This window comes from Coenobita brevimanus, chromosome 73 (genome assembly GCF_032717465.1).
Source record: "Coenobita brevimanus isolate Jiangsu-jjx chromosome 73, ASM3271746v2, whole genome shotgun sequence".
Taxonomy (NCBI): domain Eukaryota; kingdom Metazoa; phylum Arthropoda; class Malacostraca; order Decapoda; family Coenobitidae; genus Coenobita; species Coenobita brevimanus.
Window position 1 is genome coordinate 35,931,449 of NC_137026.1, and position 18,518 is coordinate 35,949,966.

General features: G+C 44.2%; 1 protein-coding gene across 2 annotated transcripts in view; it reads left to right on the top strand.

Annotated features, from left to right (window-relative positions):
• Positions 1-13,114, top strand: part of LOC145407390 (regulator of G-protein signaling 21-like) — a 105,028-nt gene extending 91,914 nt beyond the window's left edge. Inside the window, exons 1-4 of one of the 2 annotated variants that reach the window (XM_080278327.1) lie at positions 1,974-2,208; positions 6,072-6,196; positions 9,641-9,804; positions 12,692-13,114. In XM_080278327.1, coding sequence (XP_080134453.1) covers positions 2,108-2,208; positions 6,072-6,196; positions 9,641-9,804; positions 12,692-12,886 — 585 coding nt within the window. In that variant the 5' untranslated portion in view covers positions 1,974-2,107 and the 3' untranslated portion in view covers positions 12,887-13,114. Of the gene's footprint in view, positions 1-1,973; positions 2,209-6,071; positions 6,197-9,640; positions 9,805-12,691 lie in introns of those variants that run through there. The other variant, XM_080278326.1, reaches the window with a different exon arrangement.
• Positions 13,115-18,518: the final 5,404 nt, after the last annotated feature.

The window sequence follows — 18,518 nt, forward strand, 5'->3', positions numbered from 1 at the left end:
AGATAGACAGGTATGTAGGTAGGTCGGAAGATAGGAAGGTAGGTAGGTAGACTTAGACAGATAGGTAGGTAGGAAGGTGGGGATAGATAGGTAGGTAGGTAGAGTTAGATAGGTAGGTAGGTATAGATTTTGGTAGATAGATAAATAGACACAGGATCGCCTTTTCAGTACGAGTTTCATCTCTCTCCAGACGATTTTATTCAGCAGAGGAGAGAGAGAGAGAGCTATAGGATGAAAGGATTAAATTTAAAAAGTGTGAAAGTGAGCGAGTGGTGGTAGAGAAAATAATGAAATAAAGAAAGTGATTTGTAGGAGAGAGAGAGAGAGGGGGGAGGAGGATTCAAGAGGAGGAGCAGCACAACCTCCCCCTTCGAAGGCCAAAGCCGCACTGAATATCCTTCCAGCTTTGAGTGACGTAGGATATGAAGGAGGGGAAAATGGCGGTCTCTCTCTCTCTCTCTCTCTCTCTCCGGTAATTTTCGTTGTAGTGGTTATAGTTGTGGTAGCGGTGGTGGTGGTGGTTGTGGCAGTACGTGTAATATTGTGGTAGTGATGGTGGTAGTTGTGATGATGGTGGCAGTGGCAATAGTGGTAGTTGTGATAGTAGTAGTGGCAGTTGTGATAGTAACAGTGGTAGTTGTAGTGGTAATAGTGGTAGTTGTACTAGTAGTACTAGTGATAGTTGTGACTAATAGTGGTAGCTGTGGTAGTTATGATAGTAACAGTGGTAGTTGTGGTAGCAGTAGTAGCTGTGGTAGTAGTAATAGTGGTAGCTGTGGTAGTAGTAACAGTGGTAGTTGTGGTACTAGACCTAATACACCTGGTAGTAATGGTAGGGGACTGGTAGTAGTAGTAATCTTATCACAAACCAATTACGTCATATCATACTCGTGACATCATCAATCACACTATTGCCGACTCATGGTTCACTATTTTACTAGTCATGTGTGTCTGTATTTAATCTCAAGATGGTTCGTGTGTAGTTATAAATATCCTGACTATCTATCTATCCATGTATCTATCCATCTGTCTGTCTATCTATCCATGTAGCTATTTATCCATCTGTCTATCAACCCTTTTATCTATCTACAGCTGGTTCGTGCGTAGTTTTAAATATCCAGTCTATCTATCCATTTATCTATCAATCCATCTGTTTATCTATTTGTCAAGTTGTTATATTATCACTTCAGTATTTCTTGAATGGGGTCAAATTTCTCAGTTCAAAAAAGTTACAAACGTGAGAGAGGGAAAGAATGGGGGAGAGAGAGGGAAAGGAGAGGAACAGAGAAAGAAAGACGTGTGTACGGTAAGTTCGTGCGCACGCATTTAAGAGAGAGAGAGAGAGAGAGAGAGAGAGAGGCAGGGAGGGAAAGAGAGAGAGGGAGTGCCAATATCAACACTCTAGTCACATGCTAAACTCAGATACCAATTTATCTGCCAAATTCGATAGCTAATAAATATAAATGTGAGCCCTGGTGGGGGATTTAGGGGTGATTTAGCGATTTATGAGAGATTTTTATTATCATCTCTAGCGATTTCTGGCGTTTGGTGTAGTTGGAGACACATGGCAACGGAAGGTCCCGGTCTTATATAAAGGACGCGGGTTTGGTGCATTGTCAGATCAGCTTTAGCTCCCGTGGGGTGAGGATTAGCTCTGCCCTTTGCCCGTATCACGCAGTTTCTCGTCTACCCTCGTGTTTTGCGTTGACGGACAAGTACGTGAGTGACTGACGGATAATCTACAACGTTGAGTTAAAGCTACAAAGACGTGCAAACGCAAGTTGAACATTTAATTCCCACATGTGCTAACAGAGAGGATAGCGCCATATTTTGAACATCGGAACTGCTGAACGCCTCTGAGCACGACTGAACACTTTGCAAGGACAGTTATTGAACAGTTTAGTGAACGTTTGCAAGGGGATAAACACTACGACGGGCCAGCGGAGGGAAAACGTTTGAAAGAAAACAAAAAGGCAGGCGAACGTTTTTGGAACCGTCTCCCAGTGCGCCTGTGTGGAAGAAGACCCTTTGAAAATCGTCCTCCATCATCTCCTCCTTGCACCTCCCACGCTTCCTGTAGAGCTGGCTGGAGCTTTGAATTTTCACCATGATCGCCACTGACTTACGTAGAGAATCACTGAATGCCACAAAAAGCGTCCTGGGCTCGTTGAATTCCGCCATCGCCGACTCCCTAGCGCACACCAAAAGGTAAATGACAAAATCCTGTCTGGAAACCGTTTGGAATTGATCGCTTGCTAGTGGATGTTGAGATGTGGCTGTGGTGGGGTTAGTGGTGGTGGATGGGGATACATTATGGATTGATGTGAGTCGTTATTGATGTCTGTTGATGTGTTTGTGTGTTCCGGAAGCCCAGAGGTGACTAGGAAAAGGTTAGCGTTGAAATATTCTGTACAGTAGCAGGGTTAACGTGCAGGAGTGTTTTGGGGTGGTGGTGGTGAGGCTGTGGTGGTGGTAGATTGTGGCTAAGTTAGATGTGGTTGTTTATTGAAGGTGTTAGTCGAAGTATTAAACTCAATAACCTGGCTAACGTAGAGAAGTGTGGTGGACCTAGCTGTGGTTGATTGTGGCTAAATTCTAGATGGATGTGATTGTTTATGGATGTTATTTATGTATCAGTGTCTTGGTAAACAGTATGGGTGACAGACTTTACTCTCCATTCCAAGACAGCGTTGTTAATCTAAAGAAATGATTGTTTTGGTTGTGGTGAGGCGGTGTGATTGTGGTAGATTTAGCTGTGGTTGACTGTGGCTAAGTTCTAGATGGATGTGATTGTTAATATTATTTGTGGATCAGTCATAGTAAACAGTATAGGGGACAGATTTTACTCTCCCTACCAAACAGCGTGGTTAATCTAAAGAAATGATTGTTTTGGTTGTGGTGAGGCGGTGGTGGGTAGTGTTGTAATGGATTGATGTGTGATGACTGATGTTAATTCGCTTTTTAATGTTATAAATGCTGATATTTGTGGTTAAAAAGCCGAGTTAAAAAATTGTGGTAGTGGTGTGGTCAACTGTGGTAAACTGTGGCTAAAAAAAATATAATAATAAAATGGATTAACAGGAGAGATTATTGATGTCGCTTCATTAATATAGTGTTGTTTTTCATAGGCAAAATTGGACCACCACTCATCCAGTCTCCTTGGTTACTAGTCAAATTAAGCTTCCAGTCGTACATCCTGCCATCAACTGAGCCGTATGGGGATTAGGATATCAGTATCTATTAAACTGACTTTATTGCCCCAGTAAAATGTGATGGTGATTGAGTTTAGGTGGGGCTTTAGAAGTGGTGGTTGTGGTAGGGTTGAGTGTGGTAAAGTGGGGTAGGGTTGAGTGTGGTAAAGTGTGGTAGGGTTGAGTGTGGTAAAGTGTGGCAAAATATGAACTGGTGTGAGTTTTAGGGTGAAGATGGTGTGTGTGTGTGTGTGTGTGTGTGTGTGTGTGTGTGTCGTGGCCAGCTCTTATATTAAGGTGCCAAGGTTTTGTGTGTACGTTTGTGTGTGTCTAGCCAAGGCGCCTCTGTGTGCGTTTGAGTTGCCAAGGTTTTGTGTGTACGTTTGTGTGCGTATGTCGCCAAGGATCTGTGTGTACATGTGTATTTATGTGCGTTTGTTGCCAAAGATCTGTGTGTACATGTGGGTTTATGTGCGTTTATTGTCAAGGATCTGTGTGTGTGTGTGTGTGTGTGTGTGTGTGTGTGCTTGGCCATGTTCCGTCTGTGTCCGTCCATGTGCCGCTTTTTGTGTGTACCTACGTATGTGTGGTCAAGGGAAGTTGTGTGTGTGTGTGTGTGTGTGAGAGAGAGAGAGAGAGAGAGAGAGAGAAAATGCAGTAGTAATGACAGTAGTAGTAGAAGTAGCAGTAGTAGTTACCAGTGCAAATTAGCCTACTACTACTACTACCACCACTACTACTACTACAACTACTACAAATTACCCTGATACCCAAAATAAAGGTCAGGGCAATTAAGGTCAAAGAAGCAGGTGGGCACCTTTTAATCGTGTGTTTCCTGAATGAGGCTAATTAGACTGGGTTATAAAATACAGGTGTGTGGGGAGATAGAGAGAGAGAGAGAATGTACTTTGTGTGAGAGAGAGTAAATGTACATGGCTAGGTGTATTGAGTGTGTATAACTGTGTACATAAGGGTAAATATATGAACGTGTGTGTGTGTGTGTGTGTGTCGTTGTACTGTGTGGGTGTACATCGTGACGTCAGTGTACTCGGGTGTAGGTAAATCTGTACGTGACAGGTGTGTTATGGCTTTGACGCCACACCTGTCAGGCCTCAGGTGTGCTGCTAATGGTAGTACACGGCGGCTTATTAACGGTGCACCTGTATGACGTCATGAGTGTGTGTGTGTGTGTGTGTGTGTGTGTGTGTGTGTGTGGTTGGGTTAGTGTTTGTGTGTATGATTAGGTTAGAGAGTGTGTGCGTGTGTGTTCAAGGATGCCTCTTAAGAATGTGTGTAAACTTTTATGTACGTCTTCTTTGGTGTATATTAATGTATCTATGAACTTGTGTATGTGTATTTTCTTGTGTTAATGTATGTAAACTTGTGTACATGTATGTGCGTTTTCTTGTTAAAAAGCCTGAACGTGTGTATGTCCGTTTGCATGTGTGCGTTGTAAGTGCGTAAGTGTTGCCTGTGTGTATGTATGAATGTGTGTATGTGTGTTTATGTATGTATGTATGCGTGTGCGTGGCAGAGGTGTGTCAACAAGAGGGTCTGTCCGGTGGCTTCTTGAGAGAAAAAACTGCGCATCATAGAAAACGGGGATTGCGTTGTAACCTTCTCACACTCTTATTTCTTGAGAGAGAGAGAGAGAGAGAGAGAGAGAGAGAGAGAGAGAGAAACATGCGGAGGAAAAAAAAGGAGGGAGGGAGAAATAGGGGAGGAAAGGAGCGAAGGGAAGAGGGAGGAGTCAAATGCTCGGGAAGAAAACGTGGTTGGGTTTTTGTGTGATGACGTAAGCAGTGACGTCACGCTGTGCCCGGTGTCACACCCTTGTCCCCTCATATCTTTACCATCTCTCTCTCTCTCTCTCTTTCGTTTTTTTCTTGTACACTTTTTTTCTTCCTATGTTGCTGTTCTTTCTACAATGGATCTCTCTCTCTCTCTCTCTCTCTCTCTCTCTCTCTCTCTCTCTCCCCCCGCCCCCGTACCATCCTTCTCCTAAGATGGCCTAGTCTGGTGGATCCATCAGCGTTGCTCATCCTGTTAAGCGTCCGGTTCTCTCTCTCTCTCTCTCTCTCTCTCTCTCTCTCTCTCTCTCTCTCTCTCTCTCTCTCTCTCTCTCTCAAATATAGCAGCATCTTTATCGGGTCTAAGATAAACGACAGGAAACAGATTTTCTTTCAGTACTTAACAAAGGGATTAGAGAGAGAGAGAAACAGCTAACTAATCTGTATTCATCACTTCCGCTTATTAGATATCTGGATTTGTACGTAGCATAACCTGTATGGCGATTCATTTTCAGCACCTTAACCTACCCCTACACATCCCTAATTTAACACATCCCAACCTATCGTTTTCTGCCCAAACCTAGCCTAATCTATCCAATCCTGGCCTCATCTATCCCAACTCAGCCTATCCCAACTTTCCTAGCTTCCCTAATCCATCCCAACACATCCCTGCTAAACCCAACCTAATTTTAACACATCCCAACCTGCATTAACCCATTGTCTTCCGTCCCATCCTAACCTAATCTGACCTACCCTAACCAAAGTCATCCAGCTGTCTATCCTTAAGCTGACCTAATCTACTTTATGGCAAGGTAATCCAAGCCAACCTAATCTACTCTATGGCAAGGTAATCCAAGCCAACCTAATCTACTCTATGGCAGGGTAATCCAAGCCAACCTAATCTACTCTATGGCAGGGTAATCCAAGCCAACCTAATCTACTCTGGCAAGGTAATCCAAGCCAACCTAATCCAGTTTATGGCAGGGTAATCTAAGCTAACCTAATCTACTTTATGGCAAGGTAATCCAAGCCAACCTAATCAGCTATATGGCAAGGTAATCTAAAGTAATCATCCTCTTTGCCGCAACAGGAGTGACATGCGGGTGCGGCTGGGTTGGCTGCGGCGGCGTGGTGAGTCTCAGGGCAGTGTCAGGCCGCAGCCAGAGGAAGCACAGGCGTGGGCTGACAGCTTCCACAACCTTATGGCATCGAAATGTGAGTATGCCTGACACACTTCATACTGACTCTACACTATGCCTGACACACTTCATACTGACACGCTTCATATGCCTGACACTTCACATGCCTGACACACTTCATATTCCTGACACACTTCACATGCCTGACACACTTCATATGCCTGACACTTCACATGCCTGACACACTTCATATTCCTGACACACTTTATATGCCTGACACACTTCATATGCCTGACACACTTCACATGCCTGACACACTTTATGCGGAACTTTAAAATATGCCTGAAATTATAGGGACCTTTAAAAATGGCTGAAATCATAGGGACCTTTAAAAATGGCTGAAATTATAGGGACCTTTAAAAATGGCTAAAATCATAGGGACCTTTAAAAATGTCTGAAATTATAGGGACCTTTAAAAATGGCTGAAATCATAGGGACCTTTAAAAATGGCTGAAATCATAGGGACCTTTAAAAATGGCTGAAATCATAGGGACCTTTAAATTATGTCTGAAATTATAGGGACCTTTAAAAATGGCTGAAATTATAGGGACCTTTAAAAATGGCTGAAATTATAGGGACCTTTAAAAATGGCTGAAATCATAGGGACCTTTAAAAATGGCTGAAATCATAGGGACCTTTAAATTATGCCTAAAATTAATAAGAACGTCAGACGGAAACGGAAGTATTGGTCACACACACACACACACACACACACACACACACACACACACGAGGAAGAAGAAAAGGAGGATGAAAAGAAAAAACGGGGAGAGAGAGAGAGAGAGAATCCCTTATCTCTCTCAAGTAACCAAAGCATCAATAAGGAGAGATCCCGTTTTCTGTGCGTCTTCATTCGCAATCACCTGGGGGCACATTTTTATATTATTTTATTTTTCTCTGGCTTCCCGACTCGTGTATGACCTCTGACGACCTTCTGTGACCTGAGGCTGCGTGTGTGTGTGTGTGTGTGTGTGTGTGTGTGTATGTTTGATATGCCTAGAAGTGATAATGTGTACGACGTTGAGTGTATGTGTATGTGTGTATGGCTGTATGCGTATATGTATGTATGTACGTATGTATGCGTGTATGTATGTATGTTGTGGTCACGTGCAGCACTTATCCCACTCAGTATTATTCTTAAATCCTCTTGCTCTCCCACGCTCAAAGGCGAGAGAGAGAAGAAGAGGAGGTGGAGAGGGAGAGAGGGTAGGGGGGAGGGATGAAGGAAAAGAAAGACAGGGTGAGGAAAGAGCGAGGAGAAAGGAAAAGAGAGAGAGTTTGAAAGAGAGGGAGGGAGAGAGAGAAATATAACATAAGAAAGGAAAACAGGGGTAGGAAAGGAAGAGAATGGAGAGAGAATCATGTGAGCAAGTCTAATTTTCCCTCTACCTTGTAAAAATCAGATCAGTAAAAGTTAATGTCTCTCTCTCTCTCTCTCTCTCTCTCTCTCTCTCTCTCTCTCTCGGCCCAAAATAACAACCAAGGAGATTGTATTTAACATGGTCTCCAAATTAACCGAGGTCATTTAAAAATAATCTAACAAAGACCTTATGCTTTCTCTCTCTCTCTCTCTCTCTCTCTCTCTCTCTCTCTCTCTCTCTCTCTCGAGTTACATACTGTAGATACACAGACCATGCGGCCCTGTCGAGGAGGTACAGGCACAGTACTAAATATAATCTTACCCGTAATGTAGAAATAGAGAGAGAGAGGGAGAGACAGAGACGGGGGGGCGGGGGCAAAAGAACAGATAAAGAATGAATGAGCAAGTAAAAAAAGAGAGAAAAAGACAGACAAAGAGAGGGAGGGAGAGAGTGAGTGAGAGGGAGAGAACTTTCACATTCCTGTCGTTCTTAGATCTTGGCATGGGAGAGGAAGGGGGTGATATTTGGGTAGGTAGGGAGGAATTAAGAGGTGAGTCAGGAGGGAGAGAGAATGACAGGTGATGCAAGGTAAGATTAAATTAGAACAAGATAAATTGGATGCTGGAGGAGGAAGTAATCAGGTTCGGAAATAAAGCTATGTTTGGGAGTAAAGACGAGAGAGAGAGAGGGGGGGGGTAGGTGGAGGTGTAAGTGGGAACAGGTGGTCTTTCAATATAGCCACCTTAGTCTCGTGAGGTGTGTGTGTGTGTGTGTGTGTAGACAGGTGCTTAGGTAGTGTGAGGGGTCCAACTTAGAATTCTCACACACACACACACACACACACACACACACGACTGACCGTTCACTAAAAACTGACTGACAGAAGGGGATTAAGAAGCATATAGAAGACTCACGTTTTTTTCCAACCCTTATATATGATGTCTTTGTTTTATTCTTGAAAGAGAGACTTATTTAAACCCTAACTGACCCGCAAGTGATGATAAAGACAGACTGGCGGGACGAGATGAAGTTGCACTGTATATTATGTAACACTGATTTGGTTTTTACTCAGTTATACGAGGGAGGGGTCCGTTATACGAGATTGGGGTCCGTTATACGAGATTGGTGTCCGTTATACGAGGGTGGGGCCCGTTATACGAGGGTGGGGTCCGTTATACGATCGTGGCATCTTTTTATTTTCCTGTTTATATCAATAAGATGTTTATATTTACCTTAAGGAAGAGTGGTTGCCAAGGAGACAGTTATATATATAGACTACTGACCACTCGTGATTAGCTTTTTTTATAATTTAAGTTTTTCATGGGATAATTTGACGTGAGGTGCTGTGACGACGAAGAGATATATATAAAAGGCTATAAAGATGACTCCATTTATAATCTTCAGGGTGTTTATGGCCCCCTTATAGTAGGTGGGAGTTACATCTCTATATATCTAAGACTTCCGACTTGTAGATTTTAAGATGAGTTAATTGGATGGTAATGCGTAACTATCTTGATAAAATACTTCTTGTTTTTACTCTTATATCTGTCTGTCTGTATCTGTCTTTCTAACACACACACACACACACACACACACACACACACACTCTCTCTCTCTCTCTCTCTCTCTCTCTCTCTCTCTCTCTCTCTCTCTCTCCCCATCTTTCTGTATATTTACACCTTATCTGCCTGTTTGTATATCTAAATCATTCTATCTGTCCACCTATCCATCAACCTCCACACTTTCCATCCACTCGCCTCTCCATCCCTCAACCTTCTCCACACCCGCACACCTTCCATCCACTCCACACTCCTCTCCCCATCCCTCCTACCTTCTCCACACTCCCGCACTCCCGTCCACTCCACTCCTCTTTCCATTCCTCCTACGTTCTCCACACTCCCACACCTTCCATCCACTCCACTCCTCTCCCCATCCCTCCTACCTTCTCCACACCCCACACCTTCCATCCACTCCACACTCTCTCCATCCCTCCTACCTTCTCCACACCCCTACACCTTCCATCCACTCCACACTCCTCTCTCCATCCCTCCAGCCTTCCTCACACGCCACCTAACCACACTTTGTCTCCTCCCACGCAGACGGACAAGCCCTCTTCAAAGCCTTCCTGCAGCGAGAATTTAGCGAGGAAAATGTAGAGTTCTGGCTGGCCGTGGAAGACTTCAAGAAAACACGAGCTGCTAAGATGCCATCCAAGGCGTCTAAGATCCACTCCGACTACGTGGCGGTACAGGCGCCGAAGGAGGTGAGTTGGAGATAGATTGTAGGTGGATAAGATAGATAGATAGAGCACGCACACACATGCACACACGCACACACACACACACACACACACACACGAGAAGATAAAAAACAAAAAGGAAAACTGAGAGAGAGAGAATAGTGGGGAAATGAGAGAGAGAGAGAGAGAGAGAGAGAGAGAGAGAACCCAGTAGTCGGGATTCATACAAAAACAGGTAGGCAAGGAGGCAGGTGCTGTGACATGCACGTATGGAGCAGGTACAGGTGGGTGAGACGGGGAGGGAGTAGGTGGGTATTTAGGTAGTAAGGGAGAGAGGGGGGTAGGAAGGTAGGTAGGTATGTAGGTAGTAAGGGAGGGAGGGGGTAGGAAGGTAGGTAGTAAGGGAGGGAGAGAGAGAGAGAGTAGGAAGGTAGGTAGGTATTTAGGTAGTAAGGGAGGGAGGGGGTAGGAAGGTAGGTAGGTATGTAGGTAGTAAGGGAGGGAGGGAGGGAGAGAGTAGGAATGTAGGTAGGTGTGTATGTAGGTAGTAAGGGAGGGAGATGGAGGGAAGGTAGGTATGTAAGTGGTAAGGGAGGGAGGGAGTAGGTAGGGCGGTGGAAGGAAGGTAGGTAGGTAGGTAAGGGGGAGAAGGATTAGCAGGGAGGGAGGCAGGCAGGTTGGCAACAGGAGGAAGGCAGATTAGGTAAGGTAGAGAGAGAGAGAGAGAGGCACGTGTGAGGGTTAGGCAGGAGATGTGTTGATGTGGTGAGCTTGATTGTGAGGATAGGCACGTGTGGTGGGCAGAAGTGGAGATAGGCAGGCAGAAGGCAGAGAGGGGAGGCGGGGGGGAAGGCAGAGAGGGAGGGAGGAGAGGCAGAGACAGACGGGGTGAGACAGAGAGAAGGTAGAGAAATGAGAAGACAGACTTGGCAAGAGAGAGAGAGAATATAGGGTAAGGCAAAGACATAGAGGGAAAGAAAGAGACGGAAAGAGAGAGAGAGAGAGAGAGGGTGGGGTGGTCTGGTTCTTCTAATCAATATCTAGTTCCGAGAGGCTGCGTTACCATGGCGACTGAGGGGAAGAGGAGGAGGAAGAAGTGGGGGGGGGAGGAGGAGGAAAGGAAGGAGAGAGGGAGAGGGGAAGGAAGGAGGTGACGAGAGGGGAGAGAAGCAAGGAAGGAAGGAGAGTGGGGAGGAAAAGAGGAAGAAGGGAGAAGGGAGGAAAAATGGGGAAGGAAAAGGGGGGGTGGAGGAGAGGGAAGGGGAGAGAGGGAGGGTAAGTGCAGGTGGGAGGAGAGGGGATGAGGTGGGGTCGGGAGGAACGGGGAAATAGGAGTGAGAGGGGAAGGCGGAGGAGGGGAGGGGAGGGGTGGGGAAGTGGAGGTTGAGAGGAGAGAGAGAGAGAGAAAGGGAGGGAGGGAGAAGGGGAGGAAAAGAGTAGGTGGGCCAGGGAGAATAGATAGTAAACAGAAAGAAGAGGAGGGGAATGAGAAGAGGGAAAGTAAGAGGATTGAAAAGAGGAAGAGGAAATGCAGAGAATACGAGAGAGAGAGAGATGAAGACTGACTGAATTTTCCTGCACTGATTCTTTCTTTGGTTCATGCATTCCATATTATATTTCATTGATTCCTTTTTCCCTCCTCCTCCTCCTCCTCCTCCTTCTCCTTCACTCCACTGTCATTCCTCCTCTCGTCTTTCCTTCTCTCCTTTAATATTCATTTTTCATTTCCCTTCTACTTCTCTCTTTCTTTACCTCCGTCTCTTCTCTTCCTCCTTCGTTCTTTATTATTTTACTTATCCCATTCTTCATTCGTTCTTTCCTTCGCCAACCCATCCCTCCTTCCTTCCTTTTTTCCAGTTCCTTCTTCCTTCCCTCCCTCACTCTTTCTTCCTTCCTGACAGCCAACGCATGAGCACTGAAGAGCCTAGTCCCTTTAAGAGAGTGAGAGAGGTAGGGAGGGAAAGGTCAGAGTTCACGCTGGGTCTTTCCCTGACCTCCTCTTGCTATCAGTCTATCTCATTCTGTCACTCCATCTGCTATTTACCTCTTCTCACATTATTTATCTATCTTAATATTTTACTCGCTTTTAATATAACTATTACTCTAATTCTTTGTTGCTATGCTTGTTATCGTTTCCTTCCATCTGTGCTCTCTTTATCATTCTGACCATCTGTTATCTTTCCATCTGATATCAGTCCTTCGCGTGTTGATAACTTATTGGGGTAAAGGGTCATACATACGTACATTTATATACACATACTCGTACGTACATACATACATACATTTATATACACATACTCGTACATACATACATACATATATTTATATACACATACTCGTACGTACATACATACATACATTTATAGACACATACTCGTACGTACATAGATACATACATTTATAGACACATACTCGTACGTACATACATACATACATTTATATACATATACTCGTACGTACATACATACATACATACATTTATATACACATACTCGTACGTACATACATACATACATTTATATACACATAGTCGTACATACATACATACATACACACCTAGATATATACACGTGCATACATAGATATACGTCAGCTTATACTGTATATATACCGACACGTACAGGCATACTGCTATTGTATACACTCTCTGCACATCAGTATATGCAAGTACTATTAATCTAAACTTGTGCATACATGCTATTAACACACACACACACACACACACACACACACACACACACACACACACACACACACACACACACACACACACACACACACCATAACGAGTGGATATACATACCATTCTCAGAATAATAATAATAATCTAATAATAATAATAATGATAAAGTAATAATAATAATAATAATAACGATCAATCAAAGTAACCCCTTCCTGTCTTCCTCGTCAGATCAACCTTGACCCCGGCACCCGCGCCCAGATCGCCAAATCCCTGGACTGCCCCGACAAATACATCTTCGACGCAGCACAGAAGCGAGTCCAGACGCTCATGGAGTCTGACGCGTACCTCCGTTTCCTCCAATCTGAACTCTACAAGGAGCTCCTACATCCTGAATCCTCTCCCTCCAACCCCGAGACCTTATAGGACCTCTCAGAAGAACTCAGAGACAAAATCGTGTTGTATAAGATGCCGGCGGAACGACTGCTGCCGGCGTCACCACCATCGTCAGAGTGACCTTGATGGAGGGACCAGCCTGATATGCCACGTCCCCCAGGGGTTCGACTGTGGCCTAGGGGTAAGCTCTTCACCGCCTCGCCTAACCCATGTCCGGACCTTACCCAGCCCAGCGTCATCTTTGCATACTGTCGCCTTCATTAGCCATCATCTTGCTGTTGACCGTCATCTCAACCCACCATCGTCCTCACCTGTACAACCCCCATCAACCACGATTGCCCATCATCAGACTGCCGTTGACCGTCTTCACCTTGACCTACCATCGTGGTCAGTCACTGTTTGGCATTACTGTACTCAGTCTTCATCCTTACATATAAAATCTCAGCTAGTTTGGCCTCTGCAGTACCTTTTATCTTCTTGACATCGCAACTTCATCTGTAACAAGTTTGGCTGCTATGTACCAACTTGACCATCGTTATTGCCGCCATAGCCATCGTCCTTTCACTTGACCAGACGACACTGCTGTGCAAGTTCAACCGGCAACTGTTGTCATCATCAGCATCATCATCAGCTGTCACATCACCTTCAACAGACTGCAGATACTCATCCTTTGCAAGTTCGACTGCTGTCATCATCATCATTTGTCATTTGGCTGCTATCTACCAACTTCACCGTTCCTTCTTCACACCTACGGCCCTAGAATGCGGCCTGTGGTTTCATCTGCTCCGGACATCCCACCTGACGAACCCCACCTGTTGTGTTCATCTGTCGCCAGGCCCTCACCTGAACCAGAAACCACCTGGCTTTACCTGTCGACTAGGGCTGGGATCCGCAAAGCAGCTTACGGTAATATTGCCTTGTAATTAAGACTTTATTTAGCAGGAAGAACGAAACGTGGTAAGATTCTGGACCCTTTCCTTGCTGTCCTTCCTGCAGCAACAAGTATTGGTTATGAAAGGATTTATAAATTTCCTGATAACTGATCTGATTTGGCGGGAAGAATGAGCGATGGGAGGAGTCAGCCATTTCCCTTATTCCTACAGAGATTAATCTTGGTTGTGAGAGGATGATAAATTTCCTCATAACCACAGACATGGGAAATATAATGCTCTTTCCCTTGACTGTTCTTCCTGTAGAAATTAATCTTGGTTACGATAGAGACTGTAAGTTCATTTGCCCCAGCACCCCTCGTGGCTGGCTGTGAAGGTTCCTCTACTTGACGATGTTGTTCTAATTGAAGTGAGATTCGTAGTAGTGTATTTAATAAGTTACACAGACGTGTTTTTTTGTATTTATGAGAGTTGTGTCGTATTTATAACACGGGCAAAGGTGTCCACTGTTGGATATCTTGCCCATACTTAAGAATGCTCTGAAGACTGATGCGGTAAGGAAGCGATTTGTAGCGTACTGTATTTATGAAAGTTGTGTAGTTAATTTATAATCCTGGCAAAAATTCCTGGATATTTGCCGGGACTTAAGAATGCTCTGAAGATGTAAGGATGTGAGAGGCATAGTTGTTGAAGCGAGTCATTAGCGTATTATTTATTAAGTTATTCGGAGATGTTTTGTATTTATGAGAGTTGTAATTTATAAACACGGGCGTTAGATGTCCTGTACGGGATATTTGCCCGGCTTTAAACAAGAACACTCCCCCTAAGAAGGTGTGTCGCTGTTCCCTTTGTTGCGTGAATGTGTGAGTGCGTGAGGGCGGGTGACAGACTGGCCAGCAAGCGGGGCGCAGGACCGTATCCACTCAAATTCCCTTCTTTCCTCTCATCGTTCCCTATTTCCTCTCCTTACCTCCCCCTCCTTTCTCTCACCTACCTACCTCCTTCTCCTACCCCCCTCCCTGGTCGCCCCCCGACCCACACCCCCCTGGCGACCCCTGTCTGTGATACTAAGTCAGTCTGGTTAAGGTGTTACTGAACCCTAGCTAGTCAGGGAAAGCGGGACCCCCACACCCTTCCAGTACGAGAGGTCCAACTTGATTACAAACTCAGAGGCAGCGAGAGTGAACTAAGAGGCAACTGTACTGACTGTGTTCTAACTCATTCAGTATCCAAGATCACTTAATGAATCGAAGTAACATCGCCTGAGCATATGAGGACACTGTGAAAAGATATAACTCATTCGATACATGATCCCTCTTTCCGAAGCTGGCACAGCGCCCGGGTATAGCAAAGAGTATATTGGAAAAAGACCTTGAAGATGTTATATTACTGCAAAAAAAAAAAACTGCAAGATGTATCAGAAAAAAATTAAAAGATATATTAGAATGAGGCTGATATGTGCGCAAAAGACTAAACGCACTGAGCATGAAGACTGAAAAAGACTTGGAACATCGAATATTATACCAGAGAAAGACCTGAGACGTACTGAAAGGGTTACTCTCCGCTTCCCCCCCACCCCATCTATCCCCCCCTTTACCAAAGACTTTTTAAGGCATTGTAAGCTTGAATTGAGCTATCAGTTATAAATATATACATAACACATTTCCGACTTTAAATATATTTTGTAGAGGACAAGACTGTGTTCCGCAAGATAGATTCCGTATGCGCGATTTTTGCGTGACTTCTGGAGATCTGTGACTACTCCTGGGGCTGGGATTCTTGGTGGTGTGGATCCCCTAACACCTCTTCCGTGGCGATTTATGCTGGTTAGTGCACATTATCGTTCTGATAGTAAATTTATATAAACAGGAAAATAACGCTGATAAATACAGGCACACTTACACATTCGTTAATTACTGATGGTGTTGATATTAAACCTACAGATAACACTACAATATCAAGGTGAAGTCTGCAAAATAAATCGCTAAGGATCAGGTGTTGCGGCGTCCTGTGCTTGAGAATACGGCTCCTAGCCCCCCCCCAATTAAACCTTGTAATTATGGCACCTTGTTAATGGTAGTTGGCTTGTCTTCACCTGATGGGACTGGGCACGAACTTAAATGCATAAAATTCGATGAGTGTGGGAATGAGTCTCCTTGGTTACTAGTCAAAAACATCCACCCTGGGCAAGAACTTAAATGCATAAAATTCGATGAGTGTGGGAATGAGTCTCCTTGGTTACTAGTCAAAAATATCCACCAGTCTCTGTACACTTGGTCTACTGAGATGAAAATGGTAATGGATCTTGCCAGGTCAATGAGGATGGGAGTCTCCTTGGTTACTAGTCAAATACCCACCAGTCTGAGTACACCTGGTCTGTTGAGATGTAATGGGTCTTGTCAGGTGAATACAGATGTACTACAAGAGGTGTGGAGGTGCATTACAAGTACACACGGTAGTACATTTTTGGCGTACACGATATAGGGTCATTAGTAGCACAGTAGGCTCCCTTAACACCTCTTCCGTGGCGATTTACTTTGCGCATCACACCTCAGTATCCTCTTGTGTGCCCTAAATATCCTCTCGTGTCACTGATGCAAACTATGTAACACAACACAACACACAAAATAGAGTATCAAGGTGCAATATCCAAAATAAATCGCTATGTAACAGGCGCTAGGGAGCCTTCAATGCCACACGTGACCCATAATGTACAGTCTACGGAAAAAGTATTGTAGCCCCCATGGACATATCTGGATCTGAAAAATTCTTGTAATATTTTTGGCTTTCGGGTATTTTTGAGAAGTTAAAGTTTTACGTCAGAGTTATATTTATCTGTGGTTGACAAAATAAGGAGAGAAATATTGTACTTAAGAATGTAATATACGAAACCTGTACTTAAGAGTGTAATATATTTAAAATTGTACTTAAGATTGTAATATACGAAACCTGTATTTAAGAGTGTAATATATTAAAATTGTACTTAAGATTGTAATAGGGTAATGTGCTTTCTGTACTTCAGGCTGGAAATGTAAGGCACTGCGAGGCTAATGATGCTTATTTTGTCGACTCTACATGGCCTAACACAGACATGATAAAACAGAGATACGAACTGAAGTGGAATGTGACGTTATTTATTTAACTAAGTTATTTGTTAGTGTAGGACATCCTATTTTGTAAATATATGGGGAGGCGAAGGTTACACACACACACACACACACACACACACAATTGCCTCTACACCACACCTATAAACACAGCCTTGTACACACACACACACTAATCCCCTCTACACGTATAAACACAACCTTGTACACACACACACACACACACACACACACACACACACACACACACACACACACACACACCAAGCCTGCCCACACCCCACCAACACATTCCATGGTACCACATAATGTACAGTGACCAAAAAATGCTTGTTCGTGTTTGTGTAGTAGATTTCCTTGGTTTATTTTCAGTCTTTTTGAATGTGTAGATTTTGTGGGACCCCTTACCACTGCCCTGTCTTCTCCCCCTACACCTCCCTCACCCCCCTGTCTACCTCCCTTACCTCCCTCACCCCCCTGTCTACCTCCCTTGTACCTCCATGTCTACCTCCAACTCATCCTCCCCCACCCATTCCATCAGTCCTGGCCTTCCCTTGTATACCTACTTTCCTGCCATCATTTATTCCCATTCTGCCATACCTGCCTCCCTGTTTTCCTTCCCTGCATTTAATCTTATCCTTCCCACGCACTCTGTCCAACTTCTTCCACTGTTCCTCCTACGTCCTTACCCCATGTTCCCTCCCATCCTCTCTATTTTCCCTCACTCCCTTTCCTTCCCTCCTCTTCCACCTCTCTACTCCCTTTTCCCTCCCTCCTCATCTTCCTCTTGACTCCCTTTTTCCTTCCCCCTCTCCTACCTCTCTACTACCTTTTCCCTCCCTCCCTCCTCTTCCACCTTTCTACCCCCATTTCCCTCCCTCCCTTCCTCTTCTACCTCTCTGCTCCCTTGTCCCTCCCTCCCTTTCCTCCAACAGGGGGAGAAGACACCTAAACTAGTCCTTCCCACCAGGCCGCCTCTGTAGAAAGCCAACTGATCTGTACAAACTTGTGAATGATACAATGCTAAGTAATATATATATATATATGATATAGTTTAAGTAAATAAATAAATACGAAGGTTACATGACTTCGTTTTCCTGGCCCTAATTTATCAGGTGTGGTGATGATGATGGTAGTAATAGTAGTAGTAGTAACAGTAGTTATGGTAGTGGTGGTGGTGGTAGTAGTAATAATAGTAGTAGTGGTGGTGGTGGTGGTGGTAGTAGTAGTAGTAGTAGTAATAGTAGTTATGGTAGTGGTGGTAGTAGTAATAGTAGTAGTAGTAGTGGTGGTGGTGGTGGTAGTAGTAGTAGTGGTGGTGGTAGTAGTAGCAGTAGCAGTAATAGTAGTAGTAAGTAGTGATGGTGATGGTGGTGGTGGTGGTGGTGGTAGTAGTGGCAGTAGCAGTAATAGTAGTAATAAGTAGTGATGGTGGTGGTAGTAGTAATAGTAGATGTGTCAAATTGTTACAAATGGTGATTCACTTTACTACTACCATCACTACCACCACCACTTAAAAAAGTAACAATCTACAAATATAACCCCACATATATGACCTTGAAAACAGATCATATACATTTATTTTTCAACTTGGGAAGGATTTCTACGTGTGAAGGTGTTACTGACGGCTGTATCAAACCCCTCCAGTTCAAAGGCCTCTTCAAT